This window comes from Jaculus jaculus, chromosome 6 (assembly GCF_020740685.1).
Source record: "Jaculus jaculus isolate mJacJac1 chromosome 6, mJacJac1.mat.Y.cur, whole genome shotgun sequence".
In the NCBI taxonomy this organism is placed as follows: Eukaryota; Metazoa; Chordata; class Mammalia; order Rodentia; family Dipodidae; genus Jaculus; species Jaculus jaculus.
In genome coordinates, this window is record NC_059107.1 from 151,324,806 (window position 1) to 151,351,089 (window position 26,284).

At 44.0% G+C, this 26,284-nt stretch overlaps 1 protein-coding gene across 3 annotated transcripts in view; it reads right to left on the reverse strand.

The window, feature by feature from the left end:
- Window positions 1-26,284, reverse strand: part of Large1 (LARGE xylosyl- and glucuronyltransferase 1) — a 576,767-nt gene that overhangs the window by 251,984 nt on the left and 298,499 nt on the right. For all 3 annotated transcript variants that reach the window (XM_045152294.1, XM_045152293.1, XM_045152295.1), the window contains exon 5: window positions 25,825-25,948. In XM_045152294.1, coding sequence (XP_045008229.1) covers window positions 25,825-25,948 — 124 coding nt within the window. The remainder of the gene's footprint in view (window positions 1-25,824; window positions 25,949-26,284) is intronic.

Here is a 26,284-nt window from a genome sequence, read left to right on the forward strand (position 1 = left end):
GTGTGTGTGGGGGGATTTTTCTCAGCGACTGGTACAAGATCAGGAGGTTCTTCCCATATCTTTAGATCTTACACATAACTTATGGACGTGAAAAGTTCCCCAGCTGCATTTATTGTGAAACTTAGAAATCCTGTTGCAATAAAAAACAGCTCCAGGTCAGTTTGGGTGGAATTCTCCATCACTGGTAACACTAGGAATGCTGAATTAGGGAGTTCTTGCCTTCCCACTTCAGCAACTTTGAAGGAAACTTTGCAGAGCCTCTAAGTTGGAGTTCACAAGTGACAAAGCACTAAGGGACATTTATTTATCATGCAGCAACAGCCAAACTTACAATTTGCTGGCTTCCACCTATAAAGCCAATTATTCAGAAATCCACAGAGAAACGGTCTTCTGTGAGTATACCTAATCTTAGGAGGACGAAGGGACGGTGACCAAGGGGAGTGCGATCACAGACCAACAAACGCACCTTTCCATCAGCCACACAAAGTCGCTTTCTCTCCCATTACAGCTAAGCTCTCAGAAGTCCCTCTACTTAACTCTGCAACACTCGAGGGCTTGGTCAGTGGAGCATTGGCAGCCTGCCTGAACACCCCTTAGTCCTTCGTGCAATGAAATGCAGCAAAGCACCGGGGGTTCTGATTTGTGAACTGGACTGTTACAGCGGTTAAATGTCCTGAAATATAGCTGCCTTCTCAACCAGGAGAGTTTTCAAAGCACTGAGGAGAAAATTGCATTAGCTTCTGCATAGCTTGGACTTAATATTTTTAAAAGCACCAGTTCCTATTAAAGTACCTGGTACATGTTAAGTAGGTATGTTTAGCACAAGGATGGACACACAGAAAGCATTGCAGCAAACCGTTTTGAAGAAAAATAAAAAACAATGTAGTTGGGCTGGAGAGATGGTTTAGTGGTTAAACACTTGCCTGTTAAGCCTAAGGACCCCAATTCAAGGCTCAATTCCCCAGGACCCATATAAGCCAGATGCACAAGGTGACGCATACATCTCGAGTTCATTTGCAGTGGCTGGAGGGCCTGGTATGCCCATTATCTTTATATATCTCTGCCTCTTTCTCTCTCTGTCTGTATGTCATTCTCAAATAAATAAATAAAAATTAGCAAAAAAAAATATATACATAGTTACACAGCCAACATCTTTCCTACTGTGGGCTAAGGACTGGTGAAGCCCACTGATTGATTCATTCATTCTTTCAACCAACTAAGTCTTAAGTGACTTTTATTTCAGAGGCTCTGTGCCTCAGTTGGGGAAGGTGTAGGTAATTTCATAAGACAATAAATACCACAGCATTAAAAATAAGCATTCATCTTGACGGAACAGCAGGGAGGGGATGGCAAAGACATCTGGGTGGCTTTGATGACATTGTGCAAGCTTGAAGCTGAGTCGTACCGTCTTTATCAGTGTCTGTGAGGAGCCATCTATCTGAATTCTTCATAAGTGTGTCAGGGTCTGCATGAAAAGACGTCATCTGTGACTCGGAGCCCAAGAGTGTGGCCAAGTGGGAAGGTAATCTGGTTAAATTGGGCCCCTAACTGGGCCTCAAAAGTTGTACCTGTGTTTAATTTCCTGACATTATACTAGTCGGCTTTTCAACTAAAAGACTGTGAGTGTGATGGTGAGTTTGTGTGTCTATATAATTGTAAAATTATGCTTGACTCTGGCTTAAAGCCCTGAGAACGAAGACCTTCATTCTGCTAATAACTGGCAAGAAGACTTTGTTTCCTGATTCCTATAAATTTATTCTATACCACACATTCTCCAGTGTATTTCTACAGATGTCTGCATGTGTGCACGTGTGAGCATCTAAAGGATGTAGCAAGGGATGTGACACAGCCTGTGTGAACCCTTAACCCTGTCCTGTTTACCTTGGAGAACCACTGGGCAAGAATCCTGGCTATATCAATATCCACAAGATCCGGGCTGCCCAGAACATCTCCAAGACGGTGAGTGGCAGGTCCCTCGCCCAGGCCTTCACTGGCAGTAAAAATCTTCAGTTACATGCTGGTGGTTTGATTCAGGGAACAGGGATCCACCTGTCTCCATCTTTTCAGTGTTGGGGTTACATAAACATACTGTCAATGCCCATCTTTTTCATACATAATAGGGACTGAACTCAAGTCTTCATGCTTGCAAAACAAGAGTTATTGCCCCCATCTGTACTGCATGTATTTTTTTTTTTTGAGGTAGGGTCTCACTCTGGTCCAGGCTGATCTGGAATTAACTATGTAGTCTCAGGGTGGCCTCGAACTCTCAGCAATCTTCCTACCTCTGCCTCCTGAGTGCTGAGATTTAAAGTGTGTGGCACCACAGCTGGCTTTTGCACATATTCTTGGTTTTTTGTTTTGTTTTGTTTTTTTTCGAGGTAGTTTCTCACTCTAGCTCAGGCTGACCTGGAACCTGGAATTCACTATGTAGTCTCAGGCTGGCCTCAAACTCATGGCAATCCTCCTACCTCTGCCTCCCAAGTGCTGGGATTAAAGGCGTGCACCACCATGCCTGGCGTTACACATATTCTTAACAGGAGTGCAAACTGATTTCTTGTGCACCCCTGCTCCTGTCCAAACAACAACAACAACAAAAACCAGCTATTCTGATGGTTTTGTGTTCAAGTCCCATGACACAGAGCAGTTGGCGAAAAACTCTACAACTACTGGTAAGACTGTTATATTTTTTTCAAAAAGACAGGAACTGAGAAACGCGCTGTAGAGAAGGCCACCGCACCAGACTAGCCTCACAAGAGAGGCGTGCCGAAGCAAACACCCACACTGCAGCAGGCAGCATCTGCAGGCTCGCGGTTGTTCTTTCCTTCCTGAAGTCACTCAGCAGGCAGTGTCATGAGGAAGTGTGCTTCTCTGTTCTGAGGTCACCCGGAGTCTCCAGCACCTCCTGTGACTTTCACCCCCACTCCTCCTTTCCCGCCCCCTTGCACCAGCTTCACGAGGGACCTGGCTCAAGGGTGGTTATGGAGTCTTCAATTAAAGAAGGCTATGTGCTGCTTGTCCCTCATGGGTCCCCTTGCTTTTCCCGCCCAGAAGACTTTGTAGCTCTTTGTAGGTGAAGTTCTGGCCGGTGCCCAGCCTCAGAGGTCTACCTTGCAGGTTATACATGGGAAGGTGACCCTTGGAGAGTTAAGGAGGGCAGAACTGCTACTTGATTAATCTTTGGTTCACTTAAAAGCTCTTGCACTTCACAAAACTCATAAGACAAAACCCTCGTAGTGTGGTCAAAAGATTCAAAAGAAACCTTGCTCACGGCAGTCTGAATTTCTTCTGGCTAACAGCCAAAACGACCCTCTTCACTGGTCACCCATGAAAAGATGATGTTCTTACTCCACTCTTGTAAGATATCTAACAAATATTAACCAAAGGCCTTATTGTAATTTCAAATATTTTAACCTTGACCTTGAAGCCTTCCATCTGAGTACTTAGGCTGTGGTTATGTTGATATTCATCCTCCACAACAGGCCCTTACCATTTAAATGACTGTTGTCAAGGCAACCGGATGGTGAGGATAGTAGAAAGTGTCATACACAAGAATGCAGACAGGAGAAGAATGTCACCCTCAGAAAGCACAGGAGGCAGGGCTGGCTGGGGGTGCTGCCCAGTGGTAGAGTGCTTGCCTAATATTTACATGGCCCCAGGGTTCCATCCTCAGTGTTACAAATCTAAAAAGAAAAATAAAATTTAAATATTCTATTGTGTTTTTGCTGGGCATGGTGGTGCACACCTTTAATCCCAGCATTTGGGAGGCAGAGGTAGAAGGATCATTGTGAGTTCGAGGCCACCCTGAGACTACATAGTGAATTCCAGGTCAGCCTGAGCTAGAGCGAGACCCTACCTCGAAAAACCAAAAAAAAAAAAAAAAAAAAAAAAAATTTTGTGTTTTTAATTCCTTTACTTTCATGGGGGTATTTGACTACTGATCAAAGGAATTCCTAATGCTCTAAAAGCCTCCTGTGGAAAACCATCTATGTTTTCCTTAAAGTGATTATTTATCTAAACATTTACTGTGTTACCAAATTTTGTACTGAATGCAAATGAAAGAGCAGCAAATGTGGAATGTTTCTATGTCTCGGGAGATCACAGCTAAAAGGGAGGAGATATTATTATATTTATGATAACAATAATATCACATTTGTTGAATGCTTGCCATGTAACAGACACTATACTCAAGCAATTTACAAATATTATCTTTCCATTGAGACAATAATCCTAGGAAGCTGATCTCAAGGAAATCACACAATTATAAAGAATTATAGGAGCTGAAGGGGTTGTCAATCAGATTTGCTTCATTCCTAAGCTCCTAATCCTTTTGGAAATTGATCCAAATAAGATATTCAAATGATCATTAGGTAACAAAAGCTACAAATAAATTCTTAGTGCAATTCTAGGAATGGAGCAACAGACTGGAAATGGGAAGTAAAGTCAGGAAAGAAGGAGACAAATCTGGAGCGCTCTGATGCCCAAGCCACACACAATCAATGCTACCCTGTGAGCCCAGGCATTGCTGGCCTATAGCTGCAGTGTGCTGGAGGGGGCCCTTCTCCAGCTACAGCCCAGCTCCACCCAGCCGCAGGCTGGAATCCCATGGGTACGTGACTGGGCCAAACTTGGAAAACTGAATTAGGCCACTAGCAGGAGCGCCTAGCATGGTAGCTTCTTCTGGCTCGATGGAGATCCAAGTGGCACTAATGTGCAGTCAAGGGTCATACACAGCATCATTTTCTGTTAGCAACACCTGTTAACACCTCCCAAATAATTCTTCTGTGTGATAAAGTCTGAGGTCTACAACAACCAGGGAAATTAGCTACTAAATAATCCCAGATTCCAACTGGGGAAATCCTAAATGCCGAAATGAATGACATAATTCTGTATGCAATTTTCAGGGTTTTTTTTTTTTCAGATGCATGGATATTGCCAATTTCTTACACAGCGCATGTTTTTCAAGTCCTTGGATTATGCAGACAGGCCTCTTTAACGTGGAGGCCCATGCGATAAAGATGCATGTCTAGAGTTGTCCATTCACTTCCCCAGTTCAGCGTCTGACAAAGCCACCAGCTTGTTTGACTAGATCTAAAATAACATTGCTGTGTAGGGAAGTAGCCAGCCCAGTGCCTCACCGAATCAGCACTCCCATGCTGCTCGTGGAGTCTGGGTCTAGAAGAACTATTTCATTATGTGACAGATGGAAGAAAGGTCTGATCACAGCGAGTGAGCTCAGAACACGAGTCCCCACCACATCCATCAGCTCCAGTGATTTCCTCTCCTTGGTTGTAATGGCTGGTTCTGGAGGGCAGGGCTTATGCATTATGCATATGTAACGTGTATATGTAAAGAGCAAGCACACTCTGGAACACAATGTGCATCAAGTAATGACACCATATTAATAATAGTAGGGGATGAGAAAGGGGAGTTTCAGTGGCACTATTATGCCTGTGAATGAGATGTTGATCATCGCTTGCTATTTTCTCTTCAAACATATTATTTAGCCAAGAGTGAGCAGATTTAAAACCCACTGGGGTTCTTGAGTTTAGCCTGGCTGAGTGGTTAAATCCAGTGAAAACATCTTAGTTAGAGGAGTTTTTTAGCCAAGAGAGTAGTGTATGCCAAAAGGATATATAATGGGTCAGTTTGTGAAGACTTCTACCTTTCAAAAATGATTCTGATAATAACAATAATGGTGGTAATACACAGGTACCATAGTTTAGCTTTAAACCATAACATCCCATTTATCACACCAGTTGATTATTGAAATAATTATGAGAATCAGGCAAGTAAGGGATTCATATCGCCATTTTATATGTAAGAGAGTAAGTTTTAAAACACAATGGTCCCAAATTGCATAGCTAGTAAGTGATATAGTTAAAACATCCCTTCTGACCTGCAAGAAAATCAGTATTATATGGTAGAGGCCCTCTGCTTTGGAAAAATGATCTTTTTTTTGGAAAAAAAAATAGAATGACCAGGCTGTGAGGTATCACACTCACACCTGGGAATGCCTCTGGGGATAAGTTGGGCTCATGGGACAAAGGGAGAGTGCAAAGCCTGGAGTGTCTCCCAGTTTCTCACCCAGAGCCGTCTCTGGGAACAACTGACTGCTTCTCACGCTTCACTTAGCCCACAATGGCAATCTGCTCCAACAGTACTCCCAGTGGCCTAAGTAAGGTGTTAGAGCAGAATCCCCAGTGGGGTCCACAGGGGATGCATCTAGGGCAGGCAACACCGCACTTCTCATGTGGCTGGGAGGACAGAGCCACCACCCCCTTTCTGGCCTCTGGCTTTAGTGGTGTGAGTTTTCCATGGCACTCTTGCAAATGCTCCACAGTCAGGTCACATGTCAGGTCAGCAGAGTCACCCCTCGTTTTGTAAGACTCTAATGTTGAGGTGACTGAAGACATTTGACAGTGCCCGGAGATATTTTCAGTTGTCACAACTTGGGGAGGGGTGCTGCTATTACAGTCTTCTGGGTAGAGGCCAGGGATGGGCTCAGGACTGTGGGACTTCACACTGAGCGAGGGGGGCCAGGATCCAGGGGTCGGCCACTAACAAGTGTTCCCTCCGATGTCCACTCAAGTGCGTGTTGCCCAACATCTGAGCCTTACATGTTGACGTGCAAAGGTCAAGGGCTTTCTGATGTTTCCCTTATATAAAAAGCAGTGGGAGTACGTCCCTTCAGCCAGGCTCTAGATGTGCTAGGGCTTAAGATCTCCCCCTCTTCCCAGGATACCCACAAAATGAGACACAGGCATCCCTGCTCATTTCTGAATATACAACTATTTAAGGGGAAACAAAAACACATGAAGCAAAAGCAATTCTTCCAGTCAGGCCATTATAGTCATGTATGTTATACTAGCAACAGACCACCTTTCAGAAGCCATCTTGGTGACAGAATTCTTGCTCTTCTCTTGAAAGCCTGTCCCTCCTCAATCTTTCCCACTTTCCTAAGTGCACCCAGTAGCTTGTTCTAGAATTGTAATCCTGGAAGTTATATTGAGCTGTCTCTTCACATCCCATAGTTGCCTCTACAATAACCATAACCCATCACCTCTTCACCTGAGACACATGGGCTGTGTCCCCATCCAAGGATGCAGGCTTGCAGCCTATGCACGGTGCCTTCAACAGACACTTCCATACCTTGTATCTCTAGAAACCATCTCAGGGCAAAATGGAAAGCCTGGAGAATATGAACCAATTATATTCTTTCTTGATTGCCCTCTCAAGATATTGCTCCTTAGAATCCACACCAACTCTAGATCCCTGGACCTGACCACCTTGCCATCAGTGTCTAGGGATGACATACGTTATCTCCACAGTGCTCTAGAGGGCCTATGTTTGACTTTCTTGAGAGCTGGGTTTTGGGTCTTTTTTTGTTTTTGGTTTCTTAAGGTAGGGTCTCACTCTGGCCCAGGCTGACCTGGAATTCACTATGTAGTCTCAGAGTGGCCCCAAACTCATGGCGATCCTCCTACCTCTGCTTCCCTAGTGCTGGGATTAAAGGCGTGCGCCACCACACCGGGCACTCTTGCAAGCTGTTAAGTAATGCAGAACTCTGGACAGGATTGAGCCAACTATGTCCCACGGAGTTCCCTCTTCCACTCTGCTACCTGCAGTATGGTTTGAGGGTACTGATTTTAGAGTAGGTGCAATACACAATGTGGTGGTTTGATTCAGGTGTCCCCCATAAACTTAGGTGTTCTGAATGCTAGGTTCCCAGCTGATGGATATTTGGGAATTAATGCCTCCTGGAGGGAGTGTATTGTTGGGGGCGGACTTATGGGCTTTATAGCCAGTTTCCCCATGCCTATGTTTGGCACACCCTACTGTTGCTGTGGTCCACCTTATGTTGGCCAGGGGGTGATGTCCACCCTCTGCTCATGCCATCGTTTTCCCTGCCATCATGGAGCTTCCCCTCGAGCCTGTAAGCCAAAATAAATCTCTTCTTCCCAGAAGCTGCTCTTAGTTGGGTGATTTCTACTAGCAATGTGAACCGGACTACAACACACAATAAAATTCAAGTCCAATGTGTGAAGTACAAAGTCAGTCAGGTCCACTCCATTTGATGCTGAGCATGCTTCTCTCTCTTGGCGGCTCACTGTGGTCCACATGAAACCCATAAGAGCATATCTTGTAGGTCCCAGATTCACTATTTTCCTTTGGAAAGTAGCATGAAGATTCTTGGCATGGAGTAGACATTCCATTTGCAATTGCTTTTTAATTAAAACATGTGTACACTGACTATATGGATAATGAACACTAAAAGATAAAAACCATTCTCATGCTTGTGTGTGTGTATTGGGTAGGGCATGTGTGGTGTTAAATGTGTTGTGTATACACACATGTGGGTATGCAGATGCATGTCCCCATGTACGTGCAGAGGCTGGAAGAGAACATCTGGTGTCTCTTCCATCACTGATCTGGGTTTTTTCTTAAGATGGAGTCTCTCTCTCTCTCTCTCTCTCTCTCTAAACTCAGAGCTGCTGTATCTCAGTCAGCAAGTCCTAGTGATTTTACAGTTGCCTTGTTCCCAGCAGGACAGGGTTTACAGGTGCAGGTGGCCATGCCCAGCTTTTCACATGGGTTCTGGGGAGCTGAAAGGGCATCTTAGGCCCTCTCTGACCTCCATGCTTAAGACACAAGCATGCTTACCCATTGAGCCATCTTCCTAGCCCCCACCTCACTTATTTTTTTTTTTTTCAAAGCATCTTGAGTGAGTCTGGGTGATGGTTTTAGTGGTTTGGTTTATTAGTTTCATCAACTACCCAAAAGGTGAAAAAAAATTGAAGGATGTACCCAAGACATTAAAAAAAAAAAGTACATAGTACATTTCTTTCTTTCCAGACATAAAAAAGTGCAGTGATAAGGATATTAACATTTATAGCTAAGCTCAGCAGATAATAAACAAGCAAAGGAGTTTAGCCTGTAAAAAACATTTTCTTCTCTGGGTACTGTCATTAATTCATAAAGCCTGTCATTAATTCATAAAAAAAATATATAAAATTTTCTATATCTTCTCTCCTCCTCCTCCTCAAGCAGCTCCATGTTTTGTCACAGGACTGCCCTCTTTCCTCACAAACCCAGCTCCAAGCCCTGTTTCTTCTATGAAATCACCCCAAAGACCCAATGCTAACAGATCAGTATTGGGTTGCCCTTGCTTGACTTGTTTCAACAAGTTCTTGGAGAAAACATCTGTTTTTTTTTTTTTTTTTCTACCATAGGGCATGTGGGGACTGCTTCCTAGTGATGAGCTGAGAATGTGCAGATGTGTCGATTAGAATTAGTATCAAGTGCTGTAAGCCAGCTTGCTGCCCTGGAAACTCTCCTGGTAGCCCATCCCCCTTTAACTTAGAGGAGCTACTGGGACCTACCCCCCACACCTACCAAAAGACTTGGAAAATCCCAAGAAAGATACTCACCTTGACTAGATCACCAAGGGAATGAAATGAAAAGTCACAGATTACAAAAAGGGGAAAAGTTGCTGGATGTGGTGGTGCAAACCTTTAATCCCAGCACTTGGGAGGCAGAGATAGGAAGATCGCCGTGAGTTTGAGGCCAGCCTGAGACTAGATAGTGAACTCCAGGTCAGCCTGAGCTAGAATAAGACCCTACCTTGAAAAACCAAAAAATAAAAATAAAAACTAGAAAAAGGAGACCACACCTTTCAAGGATTTAAGTATTAATTATCCCTGCTTCCTGATAAGCACCTTCCTCCTACACCAAACTTATATGGACAACACAGCAAACTAAATAACCTCCAAATCCCACTCAGAAAACATTTTTAAATGGGTAATATAACATATATGCATGTATTATAATTGTATATGTATGTATACATCGATATAGAGATATGTGTACAATGTATACATGTGTTTTCCCACAGTGTGTTTGTAGAAACATCAGTATGGAGGCTACAGAGATTGCTTAGTGGTTAAGGTGATTGCCTGCCAAGCCTAAGGACCCAGGTTTGATTCCCCACTTCCCACGTAAAGCCAGATACACAAGGTAGTATATGCATCTGGAGTTCATTTGCAGTGGCTAGAGGCCCTGACACAGGCACTCTCTCTCTGTCTGCCTCTTTATCTTTCTCATACATAAATAAATAACATTTAGCTGGGCATGGCTATGCATTCCTTTAATCCCAGCACTTGAGAGCAGAGAGAGGAGGATTGCCGTGAGTACGAGGCCAGCCTACACTAGAGCAAGACCCTACCTTGAAAAACCAAATAAATAAATAAATAAATGTGCGTACTAAAGCATTAAAAAATTAAGTGAGTGCAAGCTGAAAATGAGCTGAAAATGCTGATTATGGGCATCTCTAGAAACCGAGCGTCATCCTAATGCAGCCCTTTCATCTAAGAGACTGAAGTTCACACCTTGCCTAATAGAAAAGGGAGAGCGCTCCTCCCATAAAGCTCCAGTCTTGTCCAGTCGGCACAGATCACCAAGAAAGGACGTCCAGCCTGCAGCAGGGAGGGGCTTGGGCATGCTGGGCTGGGAGGCAGCACCCTCCAGTTGCAGGGCACCATGGCATGAGGGCTACATGCACGCAACCTAGCTAGAGGGGAGAACGCAACTCCACGTGACCAGAGCTACCAGTGTTACAGAGGGATGGAAACAAGGAATGCAAGACCCAGGCAAAGCGAAGCTCTAACTTCAAAGCACTTGCAAATGAGTGTGAAACTTGCCGGCTAGTGGGTCCAGTTCCCATGTCCACCCTTCTTGGCTAAGAAGCTTGGTCAAGGTGACTCTATGACCAGATTCCGCATTTACAAAAGATGATCATCGCTGCACTGATTTCCAAGGTACGTTGTACGAATTAAATAAGATAACCCACAATGAAAGCTTAACACTGCATCAGACACTTGGCAGATAAACACCAACTAAATGTTGGAGATTAATATTTTTAATCACATTTTAATGTATTCTTCCATGTACCACTCTGCATGCAATGTTTTGCTTAATATTTTCTCTAGTGTTTATTAGTTAATTTCTCTAAGGTTTGGGAATTTCTTATAGAGGGAACTGGCTTTTAAAACAAATATTTTAACTTTTCTTTTTTAAAATTTTTCTCTCTTCACAAACTTTTGCCATTGGCTCTATTTCCTTTTTGCTTTCCTCAGGGCCACGCTATTGTTCAATTTTAATTACTGAACAGGAAGTGAGTTTCATTTGTCATCATTGTTGGTTCTGAATAATGAAAGAATTGAAGGTTATTAAAACATCTCTAGTGACAGCTTTGGGCACATTCCATAAACTTTAGTGTGAGAATGTCCTTCCTTTGCCAGTTGCCAAATAGGCTATAATTTTAATCTTTATTTCTTTCTGAGTTAAATAAACAGTCGGCAGAATGCTTTATCCTCCCCTAATTTCCAGTTACTTTAAACTTATTCAAAAGTTGGTTTCTGGTATGCAATTTTACTATACTGTGGTCATTTTTATGGCTTGGAATTTAATGAGACTTTTGTGAGCCCCAGGATGTCATCATTTATGTAATTTTGTCTGAGGGCACTTGAAAATTCGTTTTCACACCATATGATGGACATAAAGTTTGATAAGCATTGTATTGTTTATGTACTTAAAAATGTTTTTAGGGCTGCAGTGAAGGCTCAGTAGTTAAGCGCTTTGTATGTGAGCAGGAAAGCCTGTAGGGGCCTGAGATCACCCAAGTCTGATTCCCTAAGAGCTCATGTAAGCTACTGGGTGTGGCCTTGCTTGTCTGTAACCCATTCCTGTGGGGAGCAGGAACCAAAGAACCATTAGCGCTTACAAAAATGGCAAGCTCAGGAATCAGTGAAGAAACTTTGTCTCAAGGAAATAAGGTAGCGAGCAATGGATGGGGAGACTTGACATTCAATTCCTGCCTCTGCATCTGTGCATGCATCACATCTACATATGCACATGAACACACACACACACACACACACACACACACACACACACACACGACACACACACAGACATCATGCCTACTATACACGTGCACACATAAAAAATTTTAGTTTTGGGACTAGAGAGATGGCTTAGTGGTTAAGGCACTTGCCTGTGAAGCCTAAGAACTCATGTTCAAATCTCCAGGTCCCACATAGCCAGGCACATGATGATGTAAGTGAGCAGTGTCGCACATGTGCACGGGGGGGGGGGGGGCACACATGTCCGGGGCTAGCTGGCAGCAGGCTGAAGGCCCTGTCACACCCATTCTCTCTCTGTCTTTTTCTCCCTCTCAAAAAAAAAAATAACAATAATAAATTAACTTAAAAAAACTTTTAGTTTTAATTATATGGTATAACCATTTTAGTGACTGGACATTTCTCAACATGGCTTATATTATACAAACAAAAATATAAAACAGTTTATTAATAATTTTTATTTATTTATTTTATTTATAGTTATTTATTTTATTTGAGAACAACAGACAGAAAGAGGAAGAGAGAGAGAGTGAGAGAGAGAGAGAATGGGCACGCCAGGGCTTCCAGCCTCTGCAAACGAACTCCAGACGCGTGCGCCCCCTTGTGCATCTGGCTAACATGGGTCCTGGGGAACCGAGCCTCGAACCGGGGTCCTTAGGCTTCACAGGCAAGCGCTTAACCGCTAAGTCACCTCTCCAGCCCTATTAATAATTTTTAAAATACACAAAGCACAATTAACTAAAACAGTATGGCATTGCTATCAAAACAGACCACAGGCCAATGGTACAGCATGCAGAGTTTAGAATTAAGTCCACACATCTAAAGCCACATGATTTTGAGGAGATGTTTTTTTAAAAGAAACAAACAATGGAGCAATAACAATCATTTAAATAAATGGGTATCCATATGCAGAAGACCAGAACTAGATGCCTTTATCTCACCCATAATAAAATCACACTCAAAATAAAGATTTAAGTGAAAGATCACAAAGGACAGTTCAGCTGATGGAAGAAATGCCTTGGGATAGTAGAATGGGTGGAGGCTGAGCGAGACCCCAATACAGCAAGTAAAGAAGGACAACAGCAAACTACAAAGCTTTCCTGTGGCAAAGGGAGTGATGGATGAAAGGCTGGCCTACAGGATGGGACAAAATAGCTGCAAGTGATGTGTCTGCTAAGGGTGAATATCTAGGATACGTAAAGAGTTTATAAAAATGCAAATAAATTAACAATAAGGAATCAAGCTACACAGACATTTCTCAAAAGAAGATAAATAATAAATACAAGGATGGTTGAATAACATTAAACCATCAAAGAAATACAAATCTAATGCCACCTTGGTGCAACTAGAAAAAGACTAAAGATCACAACTGCTGGCATGGGGTGGGGGTTGAGAAGGGAACCCCTAAACACTGTTGATAGAGACATACATAAAGATAGACTTTATGCTGAAGAATATGGATGTTCCTCAAAAAGTTCAACATGGAACTACCATGCCATCCAGCAATTCACTTCTGGGTAAGTAGCCAAGGAAATACAATTAGTGTACTGCGGAGGCATTCTGCTCGCTCATGTTATAACAGCACCATGCACAGAACCCAAGAAAGGGAAGTCATCTAAGCGCTTATTAAATAGCAAGCTCATACAGAAAATGGGGTACATGTTCAGTGGGTACTACTCAGCCATGACACAAGACATGTAGGGTGAATATACACAATTTTGTGCATATCTCAAAGCAAAGGTGGAAGAATTCTTAATGTTTCCCACATCAGTAAGTGGGGTAAACCTCTGAGGAGGGAAATGTGGTTAACCTGGTTACCCAGTGTGTTCACATCACATGGTAGATATCTCATGAATACACACATTTTTATGTGTGTATGCATGTGTGTGATACGTGAGTGTATGTGTGTGTATGGGTGAGTGCGTATCTGCAGATGTGCGTGCACGTGTGAATGCGGGGAGGCCAGATTTTGACGTTTATTGTCTGAGGCAACATCTCACTGAACCCAGAACTAATTGGCTGGGCTAGCGTAGGTGGGCAGCAGCCCTCAGGATCCTCCTGCCTCAGCGGCCGCAGCACAGGACTAAAAGTGCATACCACCTCACCTGGGTTTTATGAGGAGGTTGGGGATCCGAACTTGTGAGACAAGTGTTTTACCCACTGAGCCACCTTCCCAGCCCCACTGAGTACTTTAATATGCTAATAATATTTGTATGTCTAATACATTGTTGGTTAAAAATTTTAATTTTAATAAAATATTAAAAATTAAAGTACTGATTACATGATGAATATTTCTAACTATATAGAATTAAATGGAATGTAGCATTAAAATTTATTTCACTTTTTTCATTTTTTTTTGTCTTTAAGACAATGTCTCCTTAGTTATCTCAGGCTGGTCTGAAACTCATAATCTTTCAGCTTCAAGCCTGAGTGCTGAGATTACAAGTATGCACCACCATGCCCCAGATTCATTTTGCATGGTGGCGCACGCCTTTAATCCGAGCACTTGGGATTAGGAGGAACGCTGTGAGTTCGAGGTCACCCTAAGAGACTACAGAGTGAATTCCAGGTCAGCCTGGGCTAAATGAGACCCTACCTTGAAAAAATGGAAAAAAAATTTCCAAATATGGGGAAAAAATGCAAAGTTATGCAATGTGTAACTGTCTCCCTACCACACGGCTTTGCTGGAGCCAAGCTTCTGAGGTCAGCCGTTCTTCCACAGTTCATGGGAAGAATGATTTGCACAGGCACTGCTCTCCTCGCCTGGAAATGGGTGGGAAGAAGTAGAGCCACTCAGGCTCATGGACAGGATAAAATAACATTTCTTCTTCTTGCTGGGCGTGGTGGCACACACCTTTAATCCCAGCCCTCAGGAGGCAGAGGTAGGAGGATCACCAAGTGTTCGAGGCCACCCTGAGACTACTTAGAGAATTCCAGGTCAGCCTGAGCTAAAGTGAAACCCTACCTTGAAAAAATAAAACAAAAAAAATTCTTCTTCTATATATTATAGTAAGTGCTTATTAATGAAAATTATTATTTTTAAAGGAAGGATTTAGTTTCAGTCCCTTCAGTTGAGATGTGTCTCCAGTGTGTACATGGATCCAAGCACCTTAGCTCTGATTTCACCTGCACAGAGGGTCTGTGTGCATCTGGTTCTCCCAGCCCCTGACAAGCTTTCATGAGTTTCATCACGCCATGGATGAATGAGCCAATGACCTGCCCGTTGATGTTCCTGGGGCCATTAACTTCTCATCAAACAACCTCAGTTTCTCCAGCTCAGGTTAGTACTCCAAAAACAAATAAACAAACAAACCAAAAAAAGGCCAAAACTTTAACATTTCACTCTGCAAATACAATCAGGCCTTTAGATTTACCATACCATTTAGGCAAAAAGACTGCTTACTGCCAGAGTTCCCTTCCTTCCTATCCTTATTGTTTTCTTTTTTAATGAATATGTTTTATTTTTAAATATTTTGTTTTATTTTTATTCATTTATTTGAGAGACAAAGAGAGAGAGAGAGAGAATGGGTGCATCAGGGCCTCCAGCCATTGCAAGCAAACTCCAGACGCATGCTCCCCCTTATGCATCTGGCTTATGTGGGTCCTAGAGAATTGAACCTGGATCCTTAAGCTTTTCAGTCAAGCACCTTAACTGCTAAGCCAACTCTCAAGACTCTCTCTCTCTCTCTTTTTTTTTTTTTTTGATTCAGCTTAAATTCCAAACTCCATCACTCCAATCATACTGGAATCAACTTTGCTGTGTTTCTCTATGGTGGGGATAGGTAAGATGCATGGCAAAGCCTGCCTTGAAGGCCAGGAGACCCAGTGCTCAGCCTTGCCTCTGCCTCTGCTTAGTGGGCTCCGTGAGATGGTAGTGGACAGCAGGGCGTTCTCAAGGAGACGCTCAGGGGTGCAGAAGCGTTTCTTTCTTTTGTTTGCATGCTTATGAGTTGTGCGTTTGCATTTGTGTGCGTGCATGGGTGTGAGAGTGTTTGTGTATGTGTGTGTGTAGAGGCCACAAGGTCATGTCAGGCTTCCTCACTTTCTACTTCAGTTTTTGAAACAAGGTCCCTTGTTGGAGCTGGGACTCACTGATGCAGCTAGGTTAGCCATCAAGCCCCGGTGATGTCTCTGCATCCGTAGTTCTGGGATTATAAGCACATGCCTGGCATTTTACACAGTTTTTAGGAGTCTGAACTCAGAATCGTATGTGTGTACAGCAAGCACTTTTCCCACTGAGCCATCCAATTAGCCCTGCATTTTCTTCGTTAGCAAGGCATGTGGGCTTCGTCCAGGAAGACCACAGTCAGCCACAGTGGGATGGCAACATTGCTCAAGATGGAGCAAAGGTTAGTTTGGAGCACCAGCTGTAAATGAGCTACGTGAGTCTCTGAGTTCAGAGCAATCAGAGCTCCGGAGGAAACAAGCCACAAGTGTGTATGTAGAAGAGCCATGGTGGTGTGCAGAACAGCAGACAGCGATTGAGACATGGAACAGAACACCCTCCAAGGCTTAGGGGCCACTATGAAAGAGGTGGTGGAAAGAGCTTTGCAATAAGGTTTTTGAGATACAGAGTGGCCGTGACATTCATGGCTGCATGAAGGCTGTAAGGTACCTGCATGAGACCTGCATAATATTGGGCCTGCTGACATGTTGTCATGGGTAATGGAGGAGGGCACACACACAAAAGAACCCACATTAAAATAGATGAGGGGACTGGAAGGGTAGCTTAGCGGTTAAGGCATTTGCCAGCCAAGCCAAAAGACCCTAGTTCGGATTCCCTAGGACCCACATAAGCCAGATGCACAAGGAGGTGCATGTGTCTGGAGTTCATTTAAATAAAATATTTTTTTAAAAAAATATATGAGGAACTAGTTGGAAGAAGAAAGTTTCAGTGGAGGGAAGGGGAAGAAGGGGACAAATGAGAGAATTATGACCAGGGTATATTGTGTAAATATACAGAGTTTGTCAATAAAAAAATACAAACAAACAGGAAAGACGTGAGATACAGACAAAACAGAGCACACATCCCTTTATTATAAAACAGCCAAAGACATATTTATGTGTCACCTCATCTCTAAGCAGGGTCACTTGGGTTATGCTTGGAAAAATGAGGTGGTGATTAGTGAGGAAAGAGGACTCAGCAGATAAGCCAGACATTTGAGAAAATCACTGGCTGGCTCAACTCCGCATAACCCCAATGATAGAACCCACGTATTTGTTTGGGAGAGGTGGTGACTGGTGGCCAGATTTTGTTCTAAAAGCCGGGTGCCGAGAAAGTGGCAGCTCTTGGCCTGCTAGTTCTCCTTCTCTATTGGCCAAGCAGGGTGGATTTAGAGATAAATGACATACACACCTTATTAATGCTTATGAACAATGGCCAGACTCCAAAGGATGAAGGTTTCAGTAAAACATAAGGCAAATAAGTACAAAATTTCTAATTACAATACAAGGTTCTTTTGGAGGTAGTGGTCTCCAGTATCTGGAAGAATTCAAACACAAAGACCAGTCACCATTAGTTTAGAAGAATATATAGGAAAGTGTCAGGTTCTGTCAGATGAATGTTACGTTCTTTCCTAATGAAGATTCACTAAATCTCCACAGGGAACAAGTCCCACACATTATGAAATTACCTTACATAATGGATAAAAATTGCCTGGTCGAAAGTGGAGGGGACAAATGGCACAAAAGGCTTCTTTTCTCACGCCGGTTAGCATTTCCGTTGGCTATCTATAGCTTTCCTTTCCATTACCCAGTAGCCAGAGGCCAGGCTTCTAAATGCAGAGGCGTGCTTCTAAAAACGCGGCCCTTGTCTTCCCATGTGCATTTCCACTCTTTGGGAAAGAAAACTAAAGAACAAAACCAGGGATATGTAAGCCGGGCATGGTGGTGCACCCTTTAATCTCAGCACTCGGGAGGCAGAGGTAGGAGGATCGCCATGAGCTCGAGGCCACCCTGAGACTCCATAGTGAATTCCAGGCCAGCCTGGGCTAGAGTGAGACCCTACCTAAGAAAAAAAAAAAAAAAAGTGGAGTTGGGCATGGTGGCGTACACCTTCAAACATAGCACTGCCTTTAATTCCAGCACTGGGGAGGCAGAGGTGGAGTTCGAGGCCGCCCTGAGAATACACAGTGAATTCCAGGTCAGCCTGGGCTAGAGCGAGACCCTATCTTGAAAAACAAAAGAAGACAAACAAACAAGAACAACAACAAAGCAAGCAAGCAAACAAACAAAAAACAACAGGGATATGTTGTTGGTCTGGAGAACCAGCCCTCACATGCATCAACCACATGGTTAATCTGGAAACAAGGAAAGCAACACAGAAAATAAGGCAGTGGTAATTTTCCTAGGCCTACACCTAATTAACCTTTGCCAGCCTCACAGCATAACGGGAGACCTGCAGAGGAACTGCAAGCTACAGAAGCAGAAAGAAGAAGGGACAAGTGAAAAATGTACCCACTATTCTGTAAACCAAGCCCCAATGTCTACCTCTGAGAGGTCAGCAGTTACTATGGTAGACATTGTGATGGCTAGAAAGCAATAGTTTACAAGTTATTTAGAACCATCTTCAAATACAGATGCTCCTCAATTTATGATGGGGTTCTATCTCAACAATCCCACTGTAAATTGAAAATATGCCAAAAATGCATTTAATGTGCCTACCCTGGGAATCACAGCTGAGCAGCAGCATTCTGCAGAGGTGCCACTGTTTACGCTGGTGAAATGGAGCTGGCATGGCGCTGGAGCTGTCTCCTGCCACCCAGCATCATGAGAGGATTGTACCATACATCACCAGCTGGGACAAAACCCAAATTCAGAATCTTAAGTACATTTTCTATGAATGTATGCGGCTACTGCGTCGTAAAGTTGAAGTATTGTGAGCTGAACCCTAAGTGTGGACTGTCTGCGGGTGAAGGACAGCCATACAAGGAGAAAGACGGAATGGGTTGAGTGCCCACCACGTGCCAAGCGGTGTGTTTTCTATTATAAGACATAATTTAACTGTGTTTAAACAGCCCCCAAAACGGGAGCCAGAGCTACAGTTTGATAAATAGTGAGGTGCTGCGCGCCACTGTGCGCACTTGCCCTTCCTTGGTTCTCTGTAAGATCTCCTACAATATAACAGCACCCCCCTCCACCTCCCAGTAAGACTGTTCAGGTCTCCTTTGAATTGTATCAGGCCCTTGGGAATTTGTTCAACTAAAACTCCACCATTGCCATGGGCGTAATCTTTAAGCTATAGCCTAGGCCTGGTATCAGAAAACTCAGGCCCACTTTTTGGAAAAGATTTATAATGATCATTTGTGAGATCCTGGCAACTTCTTTTCTTTCTAGTCCCCATGTGTTGCCCAAAGCTATGCATACCGGGCCTGCGTCCAGCCTCCAGACACTGGAATCACGGCCTCTTCATTTACTTGAAAATACTGTGTTCGGGAAGTGTATCTTCCTAGGGAATGGCCAGGGTAGGCAGCAGTTGACATAACACTCCAGGGCGAGGAACAGTGCAAGTGTGCTTCCTGCAGGCCTGCAGGGGGCGGAGAGGGCAGTTGTCTAAAGAGCACCTCCTCCCTGCCGTCGCTAGAGACCAGCACCGAAGGCAATTATGGGTGAGTAGGAAGCCAATTTACAGAGTCAACCATCAATATTTTTCTGGTATCCACAGTCCTGAATCCCACTTCGTAAGCTCTCTGATGTTGGTAACGAGCAGGCACTGGGTCTGAGAGAAAAGGAGATAAATTAGGGCTCCCCACTACAAGGGTGACTCATGAAACATCCACTGCCCCAGCCGCAGGAGCTCGGGATCATCCGTAACCCCGGTGGTGGCATGAGGGTGGCTAACTAGACTACACGGGACAAGATTAAAGGCTGGTAGACATGCAGGGCCTTGTCTGAGAGCTGGAAAGAAATGTTTTGCTCATTTAAAGCGAACTGTCTACTAGGACGATCATTCGTTTAGAACATGGTCCCTGGATGGGAGCAAGTGCATCTCGAACCTCCGCAGCGTCCCTGGGGTGGGTCGCTTTTATCCCAGGCAGGAAGTTCTGTTCTCAGCAGGCCTGTAAATGGCGGCTTTATGCTTAACACATTTGTTCTTCATGGACAGCCAGAAAGGGAACAGCACCGAGAGCTTTGGGGACCCTTGTCTAGTCAGAATTACAGTCAGTCTGTTAGCTTACACGAGAAAGGCAAAGACAAACCTGTGAGAAAGATCAGGCACAGAGGAGCTAGTCAGCTCTGGGCTTTATTTAACCCGGACTCCAGCACGGCCAGCTACATCTCTCAGTTATTTGACCTCTCTTAGCCTCAGTTTCCTTGCCAGTATTGTGGGGACACTAGGAGCTCGCCCATAGAATTGTGGCCGATCCAGGAGAGAAGCACATAGACTGTGAGAAAATGAAGAAGGTATTCCCTAAAGATCAGATCCTGGACACACCTCATGGGCATGTGATACCCAAGAGAGAAATGTGGACTTCCAGTGCCCTGGGACAAATGTACCTTTATGCCCCCTGTGACTATGGCTTAATGTCACCGTCCTTCTCTTGAGGTCTAAACCACATCTGTGCCTACTGAATTATGCAACCCTCATATTTCATATCATCTCATTTCAAAAGGGGAAAGTCAAATATCAGTGTTGGCATTTATTAGCTGCCTGATCTTAGGCAAATAATCTTCACTTCTTTGCTTCCGCTTATGAGTCATCTGTGAGGGTTGTCATGAGACATGAGCATGACAGTGTGCTGCTGTCTACAAAGCCGTATGCCATTATGAGTCCCCCTCCCCACCTTCTCTTCTGTAGGCGCTCACTGCTACAGACCCTGAGCTGAGTTTGCAGCATAGATGTACCTTAGTCCTGGTAGCCTGTTGATACAGGGACTTGGAGGCTGGAAATAAATGGGCCATGCAAGCAACAGGAAGGCCAATGAACATTTTGCAAGGCCTCAGAGATGGGCAGACTAAGCAACCGGTATTTGCAAATTCATACTAATTGGTCATTATGGAGCTAAGTGTACCAGCCCACTGCGAGTTTCCCATGGTTCATTTTTAATCTTGTACCCATCCCTCATAAATTTCCTATTCCCTATCACGCCATCACCAGCACTCGCGGATATAATAAAAGGCCCGCAGGAGTGTTTCTGAGAAATACCATTTCTAACAGCTGTACAAAGTGAGTTTTGGAGCCAAATCAGGGGAGGTTGTCCTGTGTGCCTGCCGAGGTGCTGTCTGACACACTTGTCTAACAACTGCAGAACACAGCCCAAGTCTGCTTCCCTCCTGTTTCTTTCTTCTACTTGGATGCCATTTAAAAGATGGCATTTTAATGTGCCTCCTCCCTGGCACTTGTCATGGAAAAATACTCAACTTGCTACATAGTTTGTTTCAGATTAGCATGGGCACATGGTGGGTTCCATGCCAACCTGGACTAGATAATAAGTATATACTGTCTCAAAAAGCAAAACAAGGGTTGGAGAAATGGCTAAGTGGTTCAGGCACTTGCCTGCAAAGCCAAAGGACCCAGGTTAAATATCCAAAGACCCATGAAAGCCAGATGCACAAGGCAGCACATGCATCGGAGTTTGTTTGCAGTACCCGAAGCCCTGGTGAACCCATTTGCTCTCTCTCTGCCTCTTTCTCTCTCTCTCTTTCTCAAATAAATAAATAAGAATTGAAAAAGCAAAACAACAACAAAATAAAAGAAAATAGAAGATAGAAGAAAAGATACAAAATACTACCTCCCCTGTCCCAGGGCTTCTCTTGGGATGGGGGCCAATGTACAAAGCTATCTCGTGTCTACCACAAGGTCACAGGTAGGCAACCATCTGGCTCCCCATCGAGGTTCAAAGGCACATGTCTCAGAAACAAAGTGACCCTTGGTGGAGATAAAGATTCCTCTCACATTATAATTCTTAAGAAGCCAGCTCTGGAGCAATGCCTGTTGGCACAGGATTAGAATCTCAACTGCTGAGGAGGGTGAGGCAAGAGGACCATGAATTCCCCAACAGCCTGGGCCACTGAGTGAGGCTGTCTCAAAATAAGGAGGATCGGGCTGGAGAGATGGCTTAGCGGTTAAGCATTTGCCTGTGAAGCCTAAGGACCCCGGTTCGAGGCTCGGTTCCCCAGGTCCCACGTTAGCCAGATGCACAAGGGGGCGCACGCGTCTGGAGTTCGTTTGCAGAGGCTGGAAGCCCTGGCACGCCCATTCTCTCTCTCTCCCTCTATCTGTCTTTCTCTCTGTGTCTGTCGCGCTCAAATAAATAAATAAATAAAAATACTTTAAAAATATATATATATCAAAATAAGGAGGAGCTAGGTATGCAGTTCAATGGGAAAGCATTTGCCTAGCTTGAATTATACCTTACTTCTAATCCCTAGTACTGAAAACATAAGAGCAAACACATTAAAATATAAAATATGGAGCTGGAGAGATGATTCAGTGGTTAGGGCACTTGCCTTTAAAGTGTAACAACTCAGGTTCGATTCTCCAGGACCCACGTAAGCCAGATGCACAAGGTGACTCATACATCTGGAGTTTGTGTGCAGTGGCTGGAGGCCCTGGCATGTCCATACTCTCCCTCCCTCCCGCCCTTGCAAAGAAATAAGTAAAAACATTGAAAAATATACAGAGGAAAACAAATCAAAGAAAATCCTAGCCCTGAATTCACAGTGTATCATTTACTTAGCAAATGTCTTTAGAACCAAGTATTCCATGAGGTATTAGGGAAACAAGGGTGATAAAATCCCGAGGGTGGGAAAGCAGCTGAGAAACAGACATTTATCACATGATGGCATGAAAAATTATACTCTGTGACGAGTTTACTGGAGAAATGTATTTGATCCTACAAGCATATATAACAAATGAAGTCCTAGGAGATGAGGAAAGCTTCCCTGAATTAAAACTTCAGCAAGAGGGGGGGGGGGAGGGAGAGAATGAATTAGTAATGGTGGAGGGAAGGGAGGCTAGGTAACTGAGTTGAACAGACAGAAGAAAGCCCATACAACTGTGGTCTCTGTCTTAATAGCAATGGAAAACCAGGGAAAATTTTACTCATGGAGTGCCATGACAGGTTTTCTTAAAAAAAAAAAAAATTACTGACTTTTTCTAATGAGCAACATTAGATCAGGGAAAGGAGAGGTGAGCAGAGTGGAAGGCAGGAGACTATGCTGGGAAAAAAAGCATCTGCTATGCCAGAAAAGATCATGATGAAACTTGGACTAGTGTGAATGCAAGGGAGATGGAGCCCAGCTAGGATGTGGGCTAGTATGATGGAAAGGGACTATGAAAAGATGGTCTCTATGTTCCGGATGAGCAGCTATGCAGATGATGATGCCATGAGGCAAGAGGAGGCCAGATGGTACATCTGGTAAATCAAAGCCTGGCTACAAAGAGCTAGCCCGCGGATGCTCAGAGCGCCGCTATTACCGTGGAAGCACTGTCGTCTATCTAATGCATACATGCTCGCGGTCCTGCTGCATCCCACCCACAGTCGCATGGGATTCAGATACAGTTCAGGGCCATTCAACTGGTAGAGAAACATCCAAGTATCAGGAAAATTCTATGGAGAGCAAGACACTAGAGACAATGCCATTTTGCACTCAAAAGCTTGTACTTTTAAAGTTGTTATAATTGGCAAACCAGAGCAACTTTAAAATAATGGAAAACCAGACTCTCTGGATTAGACCAGGTGGGAGAGAGAGAGAGAGAGTCCCCAACTCCTTTCTCCTACTCATCCCCTCTCAACGAGAGCCTTGAGGAAACCTGAGGATCCCTGTGGCAGGCCAGAGTCCCCGAGGCCCCACCAATTCAAACCCCCTAAGGTCCTACCAGACAATGCAATCAACAGCACTATAAGTATTATATGGTCTCCTTATTATTCTATTTTACTTATTAATTTATTTATTATTTATTTTAATTATTAATTATTACTATTGTTTTGAGATGGGATCTTGCTATGTTGCCCAGGCTGATCTCCAACAACATCTTGGGGACCACCAATCCTCTATTTCAGCCTCTCAAGTGCTGGGACTAGACACTCCTGACCCCCAGAAGGCCTAAAGAACTCCAGCATTTTTAAGAAGCTACAGGTTTCAGGCACGACTACATGTTACGTTATTATATCTCTTCCTCAGTGGCTGTCACTGTCCCTGCCCATTTGACAGCTCAGCAAGGAACCCAGTTGGATGGTTCATCCACGGAAATCATGGATTCAAACTTTAAGATGTTAGATTTTACTTCAGGTTTTTCCTTTTCAAGGAAGGGTCTCACTGTATAGTTTAGTTTGGTCTGGAACTATCTATATAGTTTAGACTGTCTTTAAACTTACTCTTCCTCTGCCTCAACCTCCCTAGTTGCTGAGACTACAGCAATGTGTCACCTTGCCAGGGTTCTTGGGTGTTTTCTGGAAAAGCAGTGGGTTCCTGCTTGCTTGGGACAGTGCACAGAGGAAGTGACACTCAGTGTGGAGACAGAAGCATTCTTCCTTGGTAGCGCCACATCACACCTCCCATTTCTGTTCCCCGTGGTGTGGGCATGAAGACCTTGGGAGACAGAGTGGCTTGTTTTCACCTTAATTAGTGAAGCAATTTGCTAAATTTTGTTTTTCCCTTTTTAAGAGTGTTAATCAATTTTAGCTCAGAATAGATTGGAATGGCATGCAAATTACCATGACAATCCCCAAATGCTAAATTCTGAATATCTCCATCAACCTTGGAGCCTGAAATATGTGAAAATCAGAAAATCCAGCCTGCATCTCCATGATCTGTTTAAAATGTTATTGCTCTGAAATGAAAAGATAATGGCTTTATGAGTTTCAGAACAAGTAATTCGCCAAAATCAGTCCCATGCCTAGGTGTTTGGTCTTACCCCGAATGATTGGAGACAGAACACCAATATTTTCCTGCAAAGTTACTTGTTCCCTTAATAACATCAATTTGCTAATAAACCCATGAGCACAAGAAGCATCTCCTATGCACGAGAAATATATTAAACAATAAGGTGTATTTCCTATCTTCCTACCCTGTTAAGGAGGATCCCCTGGAGGGAGAAGTTCATAGAAACATTCTTCCAGGGAGGTTCACAGAACACGTAGCAATGGACATGTAGGGCAGAAGGAACAGCCCCAGCAAAAGTCTCACACACTGGAGAGAAGCAGTGGGAATAGAGGGGAGGGGTCCCCTAATACTTAGAGCTAAATGATAGAAAGAATTTGCAGGAATGGTAAGAGATGAGATGGGAAGCAGTGTTAGGAGCAGAATGAATGGGACCTCCCACAACCTCCACTGTGATGCAAGCTAGGTGGCTGGAGATGACTAAACAGGTCTTGTTTGGCCCAAACCCTATGACCTAACCCAGTATTCACTCATCAAATAAGTCATCAAGGTCTGGGGATAGAAACTGTGAGCTAAAACCAGGTATGAGAGCATGTTCATGTACATCCTCTCATTAAACACTCCGAGTTACCCCAAGACTAGGAAATTACAACTACCTTCCTACCTATGAGAAAAAAGGTTAGCACTGGGTAGTGATTGGTTTTGTATCTTATCATTAGTAAATGACAGTGCACAAATTTAAACACAAGTACATCAGACTCTGAGCTCAGCACTGACCTCAGTGGGCAACAGAATCTGCAATTCTACTACAGACGATGTTGAGGTATGTCCCCTGGGCAGAGGCCTCCAGACCCTAAGGATAGCCATGGTGGCCAGAACTGGATAGACCAACACAGAAACCTGGAGAGTGGAGTTGTTTTGTTCATGTACCATGAAACCAGACAGGTCATGGTATAGTCTGCACATTTGCTTCTAGGAGCAAAGAACTCTGCCATGGCCACAGTCTTATTAAACTATCTGCAACAAAAGCTCTTGTTTGGAGCACACCGCTGAAGTGCCTCTCCCTCCCTCCCTCAGATACCTTCAGCTCGTCAGCATTGTAGAAATCCACCCGTACGGCAGGCACCATCCAGGTCTGGAAGAGTGTGGCCAGGATCTGCTCTGCGATGGAGTCAGCAATGAGGTGGAAATGCAGAGGGTTCCTCCTGCAGTGGGGGCAGATGAATGGGTTGGAGAGAGTTAGGGGCTTTGATTCCAGCTGCAAAACACCCTCTTCCTAAGGTAGGGCCAGTGTCCCCAGCAACTGTGAAAGGAACCAAGCCCATGACACCACAGTGATTCCTGGTGATATGTCTGGGCTGCAAAGGATATTTCAACCTCAGCGTTTCAGAGACTATAGAGGGGGCAATTATTAGTGATAACCGGTGTAAACCAAGCCCCAGATTTAGTATTAAGGCATCTAGGTTCTAAGAATCTGAAGTTGGACATATATAATAATTTGGCCAACCTTTGTCTCTACTACTTGGACGTAACAGCGTAAT